Source organism: Salvia splendens, chromosome 6 (assembly GCF_004379255.2).
Source record: "Salvia splendens isolate huo1 chromosome 6, SspV2, whole genome shotgun sequence".
NCBI lineage: Eukaryota > Viridiplantae > Streptophyta > Magnoliopsida > Lamiales > Lamiaceae > Salvia > Salvia splendens.
Genome location: NC_056037.1, coordinates 31,778,614 through 31,795,195, shown reverse-complemented (window position 1 = coordinate 31,795,195; position 16,582 = coordinate 31,778,614). Strand labels below are relative to the sequence as shown.

At 33.6% G+C, this 16,582-nt stretch overlaps 2 protein-coding genes across 2 annotated transcripts; one reads left to right on the top strand and one right to left on the bottom strand.

Annotated features, from left to right (window-relative positions):
- The first annotated feature begins 5,954 nt into the window (after positions 1-5,954).
- On the top strand, positions 5,955-6,988 carry LOC121809120 (flavonol synthase/flavanone 3-hydroxylase-like). The gene is made up of 3 exons (XM_042209663.1): positions 5,955-6,173; positions 6,240-6,472; positions 6,748-6,988. The coding sequence occupies exons 1-3, from the start codon at positions 5,955-5,957 to the stop codon at positions 6,986-6,988; spliced, it is 693 nt and encodes a 230-aa protein (XP_042065597.1).
- A 5,889-nt stretch (positions 6,989-12,877) lies between these two features.
- Positions 12,878-16,215, bottom strand: LOC121807041 (terpene synthase 10-like). The gene is made up of 7 exons (XM_042207222.1): positions 15,916-16,215; positions 15,467-15,731; positions 14,978-15,359; positions 14,669-14,890; positions 13,806-13,944; positions 13,475-13,723; positions 12,878-13,391 (listed from the first exon to the last, which is right to left on the bottom strand). The coding sequence occupies exons 1-7, from the start codon at positions 16,165-16,167 to the stop codon at positions 13,101-13,103; spliced, it is 1,800 nt and encodes a 599-aa protein (XP_042063156.1). The 5' UTR covers positions 16,168-16,215; the 3' UTR covers positions 12,878-13,100.
- Between the last annotated feature and the right edge of the window lie 367 nt (positions 16,216-16,582).

Here is a 16,582-nt window from a genome sequence, read left to right as displayed (position 1 = left end):
ATACTCTTCAGGAACGGAGTGAGTAATAACCAAAAATTTTATTATTAATTCATTCTAATATAGTATATCATATTAATACTTAAAAATATTACAGTTTATTTTATTTATTTTCATCAGTTCAACCCACTACCAAATCAAAATGAGTTACTATATTTTAGTCATACACACAAATTGTGGAGGTTAAAATCTTCAATCCACAATGATCTTATTGAAATATAAAATATAAATATTAAAAAAGAATAAGAGTATAAATAATTAGAAAAGATCAGATGAGCATGACCCCTTTAATAATTATGGATCCTATTCGATGTTTGCAAACAACAGCGCAAAGAATGATTTGTTATTAATTTTGGACTTGGAGATTGCATTTATAATTAGAATAAAGATAAATGTATTATGTATTATGTACTATTATGTATTACGTAATATACATATTGCTGACCAGACTTCAATCTTGACAATAGGACTTGTTTATATTACTGACCAAACTTCTGGTGTGAATTAATTTATTAGTCCTATTTTTGGCAGTTACTGTTCAAGATTAGTGACGGCATTATCTATCACTAATTAGGCTTTACGTTCGCAATCGTCTATTGGTTTTGCGACAACTTATTTTGTTGCTAAGGCAGTGAGTAAAATTAGTGACAAATTACGTCGCTACTATTTGACGGTAAATGCTAGGATCATTATTAACGTAAAAAAATTTACTAATGATTAGTGACAGATTTTGTATATATTATTTAAATAAATTTCACATGGAAATTAAAATAATTGCAGAACTTTCTCTCAAGCATTTTTTTTCCAGTTTTTACTTCTATGCTCCACTCAACAAACTTATCAAATGAATCCATTTCATGTTTAATAACATAAACTCATATTTAATGACATATAGTTTCATCCACGTATGATAGTGGTTATAAAGACACCCCACAAATCACAATGGATATATTCTCTCCCTCTCAAAAATTTGAAAATGACACAAGTTTTAAAGAGAAACTGATAAAATAGAGATTAATATGTTACTTAGTAGGAGTACTACTTATTAAAGTATTATTAATATAAATATATTATTGAAATATTAAAGATGCATTGAAGATATGTGTTTTACCGATATGATATCTTCTTGCTCTTGCTTAAATGACATTGATCACAACTTTCTATACTCATTTCATGAGATAATTTTGAAGAGAAATGTTTTAGAGACATAATGGCAATGCAATAGTGAGGGTTAAAGAGTAATATAACATTATATTCTACTTTTAATAAATTTTGTATTTTATAAAGGTACTCTTTTGCCCCTACATCTAGAAAATGGAAAATTTGACTAAGGGGTATTAATTACATATGATATAAATAAGATGACTTCATTATGGAAAATATATATGGAAGATATGGATTAATATTCAAATACATTCCTATATAAGTTCGAAGATTATTTGTCTAAGGGAGTAATTTTTATACGTAGTTGATTTTTTTTTAATTAGCGGGTAAAATAAATTAATGAATGTATAAGTAAAATTTATCAATTTTTAGCTATTTTTCCATTAATATGAAAAAATAATAAAACAAATCATTTTAAAATATTAAAAAATCAAATGCTTTAATAATTTTACAAAAAATATAAATTTAATATTTACTCTTTCGGACATAATATTATTTTTGGTCCGTCCACTGCAATTAGTATCCTTTTTATTCGCGGAAATTTGTTCACACTTTTTTTCTCTTTCTCACTCGTACTTATCTATTAATTTTTGGAACATTACGTCAAACATTAATAAAAAGAAATAATCATATGTTTTTAACCCATCTGCTTAATATTTTAAAGCTCTAAAGTTAATACTTTTTCTTTTTCTTTATAAAATATTAGTGTTCTTAGTTCAATCAATATATTAAGATCTAAATTCAAATTTAAAATATATACTATTTTAATACTAGTCAAGTTTATGTTTCTGATTTGAATTCTTTACTTTTCAAAATTTTAATTTTTTCAAGTACTTAGTTTTTAGATCGTTAAAGTCGACCCTAGATAAAAATAATAATCGCATATTCCTAACTCATCCATTTAATAGATTAAAACTATGCAGTTCGTACTATTTTCTCTTTTGTACTAAGATATTAGAGTTTTTAGGTCAATTCACTATATCATGAAACATATTATAAATTGATATACTACATAATAATACTAATTGTAATGGTTTTGATTTTAAGAATTTCTGATTTGTTTTTAATTCTTTCCTTTCCAAATTCTTAATTTTTGGATCGTTACAGTCAAACTTCAACCAAAACATAATCATGTGATAATTTAAAGATATATAGTTCTTACTTTATCTTTTTTGTAATAAAATACGTGTTATTAGGTCAATTCACTATATCAAGGAAAAAAGTTTTTGATATATAATACTAATATATTGATACTAATTGAGTTTACGGTATTGATTTTGAGAATTTTATAATTTTATTTTAAATTCTTTACTCTCTAAAATTTCTTTAAATTTTTAATTTTTAGAACGTTACAATTAACCTTCAACCATAGAAATAATCACATGTTCCAAACTCATCTATTTTATATTTTAAAACTCATCTATTTTATATTTAAAATTTATATATTAAATATTTTCTCATATGCTTTATAAAATATTAGAGTTCTTAGTTCAATTCATTATGGTGAAATATATTAAAATTTGATATAAGTATGATATATTGGTATAAATTAAGTTTGTGATTATGGGGTCCACTTTATTAGTGGTATAAGTGGTAAATAAATTAATGTATATGGGTGTAAAGATTTCCTAAAATAGAAAGTTTGAAAGTTGCTATTTTTAAGGAACGGACTAAAATAGAAAGAGTTGCTATTTTTAAAATACGGAGGGAGTATTTTGTAAAATTAAAAATTTGAGTTATTATCACCATAATGTTCAATTTCAAAGTCATAGACATATTATAAATTTAAAATAGTTACTTATTTTATAGGACAATTAAGAAAACAAGTCATATTATGTAAAACTAACAATATTATAATCACAAAATAAACAGCAAAATACAAAATACGGTGTATATCTTATACTCCATAAAAATGAATATACAGTGACAAATTGAACTTTCAAACACATACCAAAAGATTAAAACCACTAAATAACATAAAAATAAAAATACAAACTAACTAATGGTATATAAAAGTATAAAAAATAGAAAAAAAATCAAACTTATACAAAGCACATTACGAATATAATTAAGACATAAAAATAATATAGTAATAAAATATACTACTAGCTTCCTAATACTACTTAAAAAAACATATAAAAATCTGCCTAATATTTGTAAAAATAAACTATAATCTAATGCACAAATGAAAACGGAATATTACAATTTAGCTAAGATCAATACGGATATATATCTAATTTGATTTGGTTTGTATAATCCAATTAGGGTATATTAGTCCATATTTAAATTAATCTTATGTCAAAGAGACCTAAGTTAGGGTATTATAGTATGAAGACATTATGTCTAAATTACTGCCCAATTTTGAATTCATATGTTTCCTAAGTTCATTTACCGTTCTTTCACTTTTGTCCAAGTCTAATATCACAATTTGTTTTCACCAATGTTTTAAAAACCGGACCGGCAAGCGAACCGGCGTCATTACTGGTTCACTGATTCAACCGGTTCACTGGTCGAACCATTGGTTGAATCGGAATACTATTTATATATATATATATATATATATATATTTATTTATTTAGTAGTAAATAATAAAATTTAATTAAATGTTTTATCAATAAATATTATAGTATTATACATTTAATAGTATTATTATAGAAAACAAGTATTGTACTAGTATATTAGAATATTTAATGACGTTAAGTTTAAATAGAATAATAAATTATAATACACAATATTAAAAACCAGTATTAAACTCTATGTATAATTATAAACTCCTATATTATAAAACATTAGTGATTGTAAAAGTATAATTAAAATATAAGAAATATATTATAATTAACAATTTCTTAAAAGAATATATAAAATTAAAATGAATTATCTTAAAAGAATATAAAATTAAAAAGAACATATTTTTAGTGAATGATAGAATTTTATTATTTTTTTATCAACAAACATAATTAAATATATAAATTATACTAGTAGTAAGTTATTGTAAATAAAAAATTTAATATTTATGTATAGAAATAAATAAGTTTATAGTATTATTTTCAAAAAGTAATGCGGCAAAATAATATTATACACAAAGATATATGAATAAACATAAATTAAAAACATATATTTAGTAAATACTCCTAGTATATAATCAAATAGTAGTAAATTTTTATAATTAATCACATATTCTTAATATACATATATACGTATTAAACACGAATTATTAGTTTATATAGATAAAATATTTCGTGTTTAACATATGAAAATAACTTATGTTCATATTTCTACCAAGATGTCCTTGTGGTGTAGTGGTAGAATTGTTGGTAAGTTCACCAGGAGGTCTTGATCTTGAGTTCGACCCCTATCAAAGCCAAAATTATAGAATAAAATTTTGAAAAGCATTTGAACCGGTTTCCGGTTCCCGGCCAGACCGGTCCGGCCGGCCGGTTTCGGCGGTTCATGGCATTTGAACATGTCACTGGTTTTATAGTGCTAACCAGACCGGACCACCTACCGGTTCGCGGTTGAACCGGTCGAACCGGCCGGTCCGGTCCGGTTTTTAAAACATTGGTTTTCACATTAGTGAACAAGCTCAGGGTCAACAGTAGCATTTATTATGACAACTAAATTATTGTGGCTTATTTTTCTAACACCCTTCGTGGTGATCTTAATGTACTACCGTCTATTACGACGGTGTTCCGTATAATTTAGTTGAGTAGGACTATCTTAGTCTCTTTGTTTCCTAAAAATTGAAACTTTAGAAATGATACGAGTTTTAATATAAAATTGATAAAGTAAAATAGATGAAAAAAAAATAGATACTGTACAAGAGAGAAAAACGGTAGTGAAATTAATATTAGCAGATTATAGGATCAATTTTCTAAAATAGAAAGTTTATGTTTAAAGAAAAGAATTCTTTTTTTATACAACAAACGGAAGGAGCAGTATTTTTTTAAGGTGGTTTCATTATAATTGTATTATTTCTTTTTTTTTGGCAAAAGTAACATATCTAATCTGTCTTACTTAAATATTTTTCCTACCTTAATCCCTCTTTCATTTTTTATTTTATTTTATTTTCTAATTCATTTTTCTCACTCCACTTAACTAACTATTAATTGTCGTGTTTAAAAGAAACGTCTCAAACACAGAGGAGCAGAGAGAGTATTAGACAAGATTGAATCATATGAATGTTGTTCGGAATAGCTCATGTATACTCAACCTTGAAAGTTAAAACAATACCATATAGGTTTAGTCTTGACCAATGAATCTCGTCTTCATCGGTAACAGTATTTATCTTGGATAGTCACAAACTCAACTCAATCTTTGATAACCCAAATTTTAACTTGAACATCGAACACTCATTCACTACAACAAAAAAAATTATTAAGAACATTTTTAATGCAATTAAAGCTGCTAATTTGTGTTTCTAAATATACCAACAACGCTTCAAAAGTGTCTTTATTGTTGTTCTCCAAACTAAAATTAAAGAATGCAAAAAGGAAGCATCCTAAAAACGCAAAATATTAAGTTAATTTATCCTTAATTCAGTATTACTTTCTTTTGTGTCTTAAATTATTGTATTTTTTTTTAAAATTTTCAAACTCAAGTAATTGCGTCCCAATTTTTATGCCCATAAAAAATACTACTGTAATTTATTTATTTTTTAGTAGTTTTGCACATGTAAAGATATCTGAGTGGCAATGGTAAACCAGTTTTCCATACATGTGCTATATATATTAGAATCAAAAACCAATCCTCACACCCCAAAAACGACCGAAAAAGGAAGTGAAAAAAAAAAGAAAATGGCTTCCGCTTGGGTTCATGAAAGCCTAAAAGCTCTAGAAGCCGTGCCTTCCAAATTCAATAATGCTAATGACTACACAGCTTTAGCATGTGATTCACTTCCTAGTGTCGATTTCTCTGCCCTTATCTCCGACGATCCTCACCAACGCTCCAAAGCCATCCAAGATCTCGCCGCAGCATGTCGAGATTGGGGCTTTTTCCATCGTAAGAGCAAACTAGTAGTCCTACATTTTCGCCTATTCCTCTAATTATGTGATTAATGGAGTAATGATTATAAATTGCAGCTTGTGAATCATGGGATAGCAAAGAGGTTGATGAAGGATGCGATTGCAGCTGTGAGAGAGTTCTTCGATTTGCCAGATTGTGAGAAGAAGCAGTATGAATCGAAGTTAGTGTTAGATTCGATTCAATGTGGCAATTTGACACTTGCAAATACATCAAACCAAAGCGTCACATTTTGGAGAGAGTATCTTAGGCTGCGTGTCCATCCCGACTTCCACTGCCCTCACCACCTCAGGTAATTAAATCTTCATCTACGGGAATTTGGAATTAAATTTATTTTATAGTACTAATAAAGAATTAGAATGAATTAAAATAACCTTAAATTCAATTACAATACAAATTGAATTTCATTATACTAAACATATTGTGATGAATGGTAGGGAAATTGTGAAGGATTACACTTAAAAAATCCTAGAATTGTATAATAAGAAGATAATGGAAGCGGCGGCTGAATATCTGGAATTGGATAAACATTATGAAGATGGATTCAATTGTATTTACGAATGGAAGGTTTAAGTCTCTAAAGCATAGAGCTGCGGTGAATAAGGAGAGAGAGAGAATTTCACTGGTGGTATTAAATGCTCCGGCATGGGACGCCATTGTTGGGCCGGCTGCGCCACTGGTCGAAAAGGATGGCTCTCCATTATACCATTCGATGGAGTATAAACAATACTTGGAGTCAAGCATCGCTCAAAGCCGTCTCGGTGGTAAATCCTTGTTCGAGCAACAACTCATAATCCAAGACATCTAGTGAGCTGCCCTCAGCGTCTCAAGCCCACCCACTGTCGTCCGCCAATAAGATTATGTTTAACCTAGTTTTTTCCCCTTGTTTTATTTGTTTTAATTTACGTAATCGAGTGAATGTCCGGGTTTTCTTTGTCTTTCCCGGATCGTAATAGGATAGGCGAACCGCATAGGGTTTAGATAAAGATCATGTCTACTAAGAAAATAAATCTGAAAAACCTAGTTTCATGTTCTCTCTCATACTCGTTATCAGTTATCACCCATTTCCTCATTTTCGAACACAAGTGACACCTTGTTGGCATTCTCGTGGATTCCTCTTAGAATTCATATATCGACGGATGTTTTCATTCAGTCGCCATGGTATCTCTGCGATCTCTGATATATTCGGTCTTTCTCAAGAGCGATCATCAATTGGTACTCGAATCATATGAGAGAAACAAATACCAACCCATATGCAAACTCAAGTTTCGAAACATCGTTTATTAAATTTTTCTATATCTATCATTCAAACTAACAATAAAGCCTATATATATATATATATATGCAACAAAAATTCTATTATTAATTGGAAACGAAAAGTTAAATTCAATTCCTTTAGGAAATAAAATTATATCGAAATTCAACTTTTAATTTTAATTGAAAACAACTGCAAATAAATTTGATCCCTGAAGGGAATAGAATTGTAACAACCCAAAACTTTAAAAGGATTTTCCGAGATCAAATAAAAGCACGTTGGGGCTGATGTTGCGATATTTCAAAGCGGCACTAGCATTTTGAAGAATCTCAAGTTCAGATAAGAAAATCTAGACAAACTTTTGTGTTATTTAGCAATTATTTTCGGTAACGATCCAAAGAATAAGTTCAAAGTAAAAGTTTTAATATCTGATACATGCTCCTCATGTCCAATATTACAAAATAATCAAAGCCTAAGCTATTAAAATCGTAAGGGAAAGATGTGCAAGTCTCGGGCAGCCCGTTTGAATGCTCGCAGCCCAACAAAGTCCAACACATCACCGATATACCAATATCCCCCTGATGAATGTTCCTGCATAAAATGGAAAAATTAGTTGAAATCATATAAGAACTTGCATTTGATGCTAAGATAATAATCTACGGTAATATATATTGAGAAATCTAAGTTAATTTTTGTGCAAACAAGATGTGGTAAAAAAGTATTTCATCACGTTTATAGATGATTGCACAAGGTGTTGTTACCTTTACTTATTAAGAAGTAAAGATGAGACAATTAAAGCGTTCAAAGACTTCAAAAATGAAGCTGAAAATCAACTTAATTGTCGAATTAAGCGTGTTCGAAGTGATAGAGGTGGTGAGTATGTAGCGCCGTTTGCAGAATTATGCCATGCAAGTGGTATAATTTAATTAAGTCATGGAATCAAATAAAAATATTCGAAATATCTATTCATTATCTAACATGAGACCGCCCCTAATTCTCGTAGACTTTATTAAGACTAACGAGTCTTGGATCGTATCTGATCCGATCTAAGCCTCGTAAAATCTAACATGCTCAACTTGTAACTGATAGAGTCAAACAACAAATTATTTGAATGCGGTCCAAATCTGGGAATCATTGAATATGAGACTCTTAAAGATGGTAATCGACAGAGGCGATAAGTAGAAGAAGATTCATGGTGGCTAGAGTTTGAAGAGAAGATAAATGTTTTGTAATTTTCTGTTATAAATTGTTTGATGTAGAACATTCCCTTTTATATGGATACTACAACTCTTAGGAACTCTCACTAATTTATTGTTTGTCTAGGTAAATACTACCTATTAAATGCAACAACAATTACCAAGTGGTTGGTACTTGGAATGTGGCTAACTAGCCGTTTTGCCTCTTCATTTGACACTCCCCCTCAAGTTGAGCGACGGTATCTCTGATGTTCAACTTGGACAATACTTCTCTAAAACTCTTCGGATTCACTGCCTTAGTTAGAATATCAGCCAACTGTTCTTCTGATGGAACAAACCGGAACTCTATAATTCCTCCTTCCAGTTTTTCTTTAATGAAGTGGCGGTCGACCTCGACATGTTTGGTTCTGTCATGTTGTACTGGATTTTCTGATATGCTGATTGCTGCTTTATTTTCGCAGAATAGCCTACTCTTACGGTTTGGGGAAAAACCGATCTCTGTAAGCTATCTTCTTAGCCACATAATCTCCATGAGCCCACTTTTAATTCCTCGGAACTCTGCTTCAGCACTTGATAGGGCAACGACTTTTTGCTTCTTACTTCTCCAAGTGACCAGGTTGCCTCCAATAAATGTGAAGTATCCGCCGGTTGATTTTCTATCGACTAGATTACTTGCCCAATCAGCATCTTTATAGCCATCCACTTCAAGATCCTTCCCTCTTTTTAAGAATATTCCAAAGTTTGATGTTCCCTTGAGGTACCTCACAATTCGTAAGGCTGCATTCATATGTTCTTCTTGGGGTTGGTGCGTGAACTGACTAACAACTCCAACTGCATTAGTAATGTCTGGTCTGGTATGTGAGAGATAATGCAATTTTCCAACCAGCCTTTGATATTTCTCTCGATCTGCCGACTCAGCTCCTTCAACAATTTTAAGCCCATGGTTTGGCACCATTGGTGTGTCGGCCGGTTTGCAGTCTAAAAGGCCTGTTTCTGCTAGTAGATTGAGAACATATTTTCTCTGTCTTAGAAATATTCAATGTCTTGATCTCAATACCTCTATTCCCAAGAAGTATTTCAGGGGGCCAAGATCTTTCATGTCAAATTCTTTGAACAGATTGGTCTTGAGGTTATCGATTTCTTCTGTATCATCTCCTGTGATAATCATATCGTCGACATAGATGATAAGGCAGGTAACCTTATCCCCCCTCCTTTTCGTGAAGAGTGTATGATCAGAAAGGCTCTGTTTGAATCCATGTTTGATCATTGCTTGGAAAAACCTTCCAAACCATATCCTCGGGGATTGTTTTAAGCCGTATAAGGTTTTATTCAGTCTGCACACCTGTCCAGGACCAAACTCGCCATCAAATCCTGGTGGAACTGTCATATAGACTTCCTTGTCCTTTTCCAATTCTCCATGGAGAAAGGCATTAGTCACATCCAACTGATGTAGTGACCAATCCTTACAAGCTGCAACTGACAACAATGCTCGGATGGTGTTAAGCTTGGCAACAGGGGAGAAAGTTTCATCGTAATCAATCCCATAATGATACAAAATATATACACTTTAAGGTATTGAGGGTATTTTCGTCTAAAAAAACTTGGAAATAGTAAAAAGTACCTCAAATGATACTAACTCAAAGTTCACGGACCTAAAATGATATTTTCAAAGTTCACGGACCTAAAATGATACTATGGCAAAGTTCGTGGACCAAAAATGATATTCCCTCTTTAAGAAATATAACCAAGTCATACGGGAAAAGTCATCAATAAATAGGAGAAAATATCGGAAGCCCCGAGCCCCATGGATTGGGGCAGGACCCCACACATCCGAGTGAATTAAGGAAAACGGGGTAGACACACGAGTATTATTAAGCTTAAAAGAGTGCCGGTGGCTTTTGGCTAGATGACAAGTTTCACAATCAAGAGAGTGCATGCTAGAAGCAATCTTAGGAAACAACATTTCCATATATCATATAGAAGGATGTCCTAACCGACGATGTAAAAGCCAAGTCTTCCTTGTAGTTGATCCATGAGTCAGTAATGTCGTACTTTGTTGAGCTATCTCGTCCACATAGTACAGTCCACTTCGTTCAGTGCCACGCCCAACTATCGTCCCCATCTTGGTATCCTGTAATATACAAAAACGAGGTTGCATCAGTAACTTGCAATTTATCTCCTTTATCACATGACTGACGGATAAAAGCTTATTTGAGAAAGTTGGAACGAGGAGGCAGTTAGAGAGCCGGAGAGTTGGAGAAATATCAATGGTACCCGCCCCCTCTACTCGAGCTAAATCCCCTCCGGCAGTTTGGACATAGGCTTTGGTAGGCTTAGATATGAGGAGGAAATCTGTTGGATCAAAAGAGATTGTATCGATAGCACCACAGTCAAAAATCCATTGACTATCTTTCTTTGCAATAGTGGTGGATGAGGTAAGGGCTAAGGCTTTAAAAGAGTTGTGGCACGGTATAGTAGGCTGAAAAAGAAGATCATTTGATTTGTTTGGGGTAATTTCAGAGTTTGAAAAAGTGTCGGGGCTGATTTGCAGTTGTTTGGAAATATTGGGGTGATTTTGGTGTTTTATGAAAGTTTTGGGGTATTCCCTGGAGATAGTGAAAGTTTTGGGGTAGTTTTGGATAGGTTTTTGGGAATGGGGTTTAAAACGGGATTTGGAAGAGTGAGGGGAGGGAGTTTCGGATTTAGGAAAGAAATGGGGGGTTCTTTTGAATTTGGGATTAAAAAACCCCCCAACGTGCTAAAACTCGCCGCCTCCACTCCTTCTCTAACCCTAGTTACTGTCGGTTCCACTCCTCCTCCATCTCTATGATTTGCCGGTTCCTTTTCCGATTTGTCTCCGATCGGTGATGAGATGGGACCGCCGGTGATTTGATTACCTTCTGACCATGCCCTTGCGACCGCGACGGATGCTGTCGCCTTGCCCTCATTGTCTCCGTCGCTAGTTGATGGACGGCTGTTCCCTGGTTGAGTTGGCCCGCCGTGTTGCCAGTGTGGGTAGCTCGATCGCCAACTGCTGCGGCCGCCGTCGCTCTGCCTCCACTAACGCGATTCCAATTCTGTCGAGACTTCTTCATGTCTTCCCACCAATCGGGAAATCCGTGGAGATGGAAGCATGTTTCAGCGGTATGTTTCCTCCCTCCACAGTGGCTGCATGTTAATCTGCTCTTGTCTGTGTTTTGGTGGAATTTGGGCGGCGGCGGTGGTCTGCTCCGGTTGATTGCTACTAATCCGACGCCGATTCCTGTTTCTTGTGAGTCGCCTGTGGGTTTGAGAACTCGTTCATTGGCCGATTCACGGCTAACCATTGCATATGCGTTCCTTACTGTGGGTATTGGATCTTTGTTTAAGATCTCTCTCTTTATGGCATCATATCTGTCGTCTAGGGCCCATAGAAACTGATATAGCCTATGTCTCTGTATGATTTTGTTGTATTTCTCTATTGTTGATGGGGTATCCATAGGGTTAGGATCCCTTTCATCTATAAAGATCCAGAGGCTTTGAAACTTGTTCCACAGACATTCGAGGCTCATGTTTCCTTGCTTCATGTTGTATGCCTGTCTGTGCAGGTCTGAAACTTGAAATGGATCGGCTCCACTAGCGTACGTGATGGCCAGACCCTCCCACAGGTCTCGGGTCGTCGCGTATTGTGATACTTCGTTGATGAGACTGGATTCAACGTTATTGATTATCCAGTTAAAGCAGCAGTAATCTCTCTGTTGCCATTTGGGGTAACTGGGATGAGTGGCTGGAGGAGGGTCGGTTACTCCATTTATGTGAGACAACATACCCTTGCCTCCTATGGCTCGTTCCATCAGGGTTTTCCACATAGGATAATTATCCCCATTGAGTTTACTTTGGACATGAACCTCCCCCAATGATTCTGGTTGGTTTGAGGGAGGAGGTGGTGGTTGTTCTTGAGTTTTTGGTGGTATATTAATCTGATTGAGGAACTCGGCCAATTGGGCAGCGAATTCCCCTGGGAAATTCACCAAAGGTTGGTTGGTGTTTGTAGCTTCTGGGTCAGATTCTGACATGGCTATTTTCTGATTTTTGCAGGTTTAAAAAGGGCCGGGAAAGGTATATCCGGGACGGTGATGAGAATTTTCTGAGTCCCACACCACTACAACCTGCTCTGATACCATCTTAAAGATGGTAATCGAGAGAGGTGATAAGTAGAAGAAGATTCATGGTGGCTAGAGTTTGAAGAGAAGAGAAATGTTTTGTAATTTTCTGTTATAAATTGTTTGATGTAGAACATTCCCTTTTATAGGGATATTACAACTTTTAGGAACTCTCACTAATTTATTGTTTGTCTAGGTAAATACTACCTATTAAATGCAACAACAATTACCACGTAGTTGGTACTTGAAATGTGGCTAACTAGCCGTTTTGCCTCTTCATTTGACAGAGACTACATCTAATTCTCGTGAACTTAACATGCTCAACTTCTAAACGATGGGCTCAAACAACAAACTCGAAATCCGGTCCTTAATACGAGGGTTCTGAATTCCATGCCCATCTCCAAGTTGGTACATATATTGTGCCAGTCTACCAAGATCAACAGCGCTTGCTATAAATTCTTTCGAAAATTGAGAATCTCCAACTCCTTCCTCGTTCATCCTTTTCCAACTCTTCCATATTAAAAATCTAGCATGGTCGCGCACCTCTTCAATCGAGGCTCCCGATTCCTTCATGTAGCATTGAATTGATTCCGCCACATCTCCTCGTTCCATCTCATTCTAAACAAACAAACATACAAAAAATGTGTTACGATCATACCTTAAATTAAATGCCAAGATAAATAAGACTTAAGCGTACGAACCGGTGATGTTGCAAGGTCATTCGCAAGTCTTAAAATCATTGATGGACATTTGACTAGGTCTGGATATTGGTACAAGCTCTCAACATCGATTTTTTGTATTGGATTTGTGGTGAGAAAGAATGTGTTTGACAAAATCACAGGAGCTGAGCTTGAAATCCATCCATTGTTGATATATTCATCTAGTGTTGGTGTGTACTTTGCCATATGCCACTGAGCCTCTTGCATAAATGATTTGCATAAATCTTGCCACTGTTAACCAATTACAATGCATTAATTAATTATAGAAACAAAAACATAGTATACGGTGGTTCAAATTTTGAGGTTGTCTTACTGATTTTCTCAAATATTTATTAATGAGAATGTCTTGTTCTTTTAGAACATCACATGCCATCTCATTTATGAAGTCGTTGAGTGTGAGAAAGCAAATTTGCATATAGTTGGGGAGTTGATTCACAGCTTCTAGATCCCATCTGAAAAGAAAAAAAAAATAAGTAATTAGATTTGAAGATTTACGAATCTTATTTTCACACGAGACAATCTATTATTATTATATTTAATTAAAAAAAAAGAGAGTTAGCATGTCCTTTTTTCATAGTCTAATCTAAAGTCCTGCTATTATATTATGTTACTTTATTTTCATTAATTTTGTGGTTTCCTTAACAAATTTATAACATTAATATGAAAACTCTAATTTTGTAATGAGCAAATTATAGCATTAGACTGATTATCGTTATGTCTATGATGGCAGAATTGTAGCATTATGAAAAGTATCTATAATATTATGATGAGTGCGCTATTCTAAGTGGGTCACTTTTGTGTCTCACTCAATGTAATTATTTTAGTAGTAAATTTTTCACGTATGTTTCTTAATTTCAATTTTGTCAAAAGTATATTAATATATTGTTTTCTCAAATTCTAATATTTTCAAATAAATACGATTGATTATGAGGTATATTGGAGTAGTATTTATATAAATTTTAGTTTTATAATAATAATAATTATTAAAATAAGTAATTTGGGGCGTGGCACGATGAATGAGACAGAACCTCATCTAATATATATTGTACTATACCCTAGTTATTAGTAATTATCAATAATCAACCACATTGGTATATTAATTTCTGAGTATAAGTGGTCCCTCCAAACAACGTAAAAATACCAACATAATTTATTACTATTAATAAAGTAACTCACCTTTGAATTGCATCATTGAAGAGGTGTAGTTCATCCAAGGTAGCATAGACATCAAATATATCATCGATTAGTGTAATTAAGCTGTTGGCTTTGGTGGCCATAATCCTTGAATAACCATATTTAGGTTGGGAGAGTCCATCAAATAATGTCCACAAGTAGCACTCCACTATCCTATCTCTTGCAAATGGTAGCATTTCACTTAGTCTTGTTTGCTTCCACCATCTATAAATATCATTCACAAACAGTAAAGTTTATGAGAGAATATGTGAGAAAACACTACTATTATAGATGGTTAATTAATTAATATACCTGGAGATGAGTTTGAGTTCTTGTTGATGCATTGATTGAGTAATGTTGAAATCCAACTTTGCAAGCTCAAGAATTGTTGGATTCATTTCGGATCTTCTCCCATAGGCTTCAATGTACCATCTTGCATTCGGCCTTCGAATCCTCCAATGGATTGGGAGGTCCAAAGCGTAGCGAACACTTTCTAAAAGATTATGATCATCGTCGTCACCTTCATCAACAATTCTTTGCAGATATTTGGTGGCAAATTCATTGGCCAACTCCAAGGTTTCTTCCCCATGTGTAAGTAGGAAAGAAGCTTCATACAATTGCAACACTCCTCTCCTATCATCACAAAGGCATGCTTTGAAATCGCCTTTCTCATTCTTGAAACAATCAAACACATCTATCATACAACAAATATAATTAGCCCAATTATAAGTCCAAAGCTTCAAACATTTATATCATACTATATGCATGTATAAATAATGAGTAATGAGTCATAACATGTACCTTGAGAAACTTGAAAACCATGCTCTCTTAGTAGTCTGAATTCAAGTGCTGTTGAGTACAAATCGCTTTCCTTTGTATCAAAATTATTCTCGTGGTAAATACAAGTCAAGATTAGGTTGATTTCTCGGTTGAAGTGATGAGATATAGCGAGCCTCTGCAGATCATCAATCAACTCGAGTCGTTGATCACCTTCCATTTCTTGGAGCAGCAACAACATCTTCACTCGCGCAATCAGCTCTGCAGCCCGCTTCGAATGTCTCTCCTCCTATAGTGATATTTAGAGACCAATTAATCCTTTATAATGTTAATTGACATATTTACACGTGAGTTGTTCTATATAAAAAAGATAAAGTAAAAAAATATCAACTTATCAGGTACATTTCAATAAATGATAGTATCGTGCATAGTCTCATAAAATCTAATATAACAGATGTAGATCAAGAAATTACCGTATATTGGGTGGTGAGCGATTGAATATAGTTGAAATCCCAAAAGGGAGGTTTGTAGTTTGCAGATCGTCGTGTAGTGGAGGTCGTCGTCTGAGTGGAAGGCATAGCATTGCATCGGGTGGAGGAGCTCCTTCGGGTAGACGACACGATACACGGCAGTTTCGTCGGAGCTCCGCCATGGAAGGTGGTGTAAGAAGGGTGGGGTGGCTTGTGAGGAATGTTAAGAGGTGTATGCATTAATAAATAAGACATTTTTGGTGAAGATGCTTTATGTCTCGAAGCTCGATGTGATCGAGTTATGGTGTTGCAATCTCAACTATTTATAGACTTTCAATGACTATAAAACAATTTTCCGTTATGTTTAAAATACACAATTCTGCACGAAATTTGCGTATCCTCTCCACTAGTGAGATATATAAAAAGTTATGTATACCAAATATAAAATTGTATCCCCTAAAAAAATACTCATTTGTATTAACATCAATAACATGTTTGTAAATTTATAAGTCTAATGTGATAGTGCTTGGAAGGATCGAAATGGCGGTCTGATGGCTTGACAATGACATGCGTTTGTGGTGAACTCTTTAGACCTTAGTTGCACAGCTGTGAAATATTCTGATATTTAATATACTGTAGAATATCATTTATATTACAGCTGTGAAATATT

Excerpts from the sequence above, each read along its gene's own strand:
- LOC121809120 (XM_042209663.1), top strand. The coding sequence starts at position 5,955 with ATGGCTTCCGCTTGGGTTCATGAAAGCCTAAAAGCTCTAGAAGCCGTG. Across the intron at positions 6,174-6,239 it reads TCCATCGTAAGAGCAAACTA|CTTGTGAATCATGGGATAGC; the intron begins GTAGTCCTACAT and ends TATAAATTGCAG. Across the intron at positions 6,473-6,747 it reads CACTGCCCTCACCACCTCAG|GTTTAAGTCTCTAAAGCATA; the intron begins GTAATTAAATCT and ends TACGAATGGAAG.
- LOC121807041 (XM_042207222.1), bottom strand. The coding sequence starts at position 16,167 with ATGTCTTATTTATTAATGCATACACCTCTTAACATTCCTCACAAGCCA. Across the intron at positions 15,732-15,915 it reads CGCTCACCACCCAATATACG|GAGGAGAGACATTCGAAGCG; the intron begins GTAATTTCTTGA and ends ATATCACTATAG. Across the intron at positions 13,945-14,668 it reads TTCAATGATGCAATTCAAAG|ATGGGATCTAGAAGCTGTGA; the intron begins GTGAGTTACTTT and ends TTTTCTTTTCAG.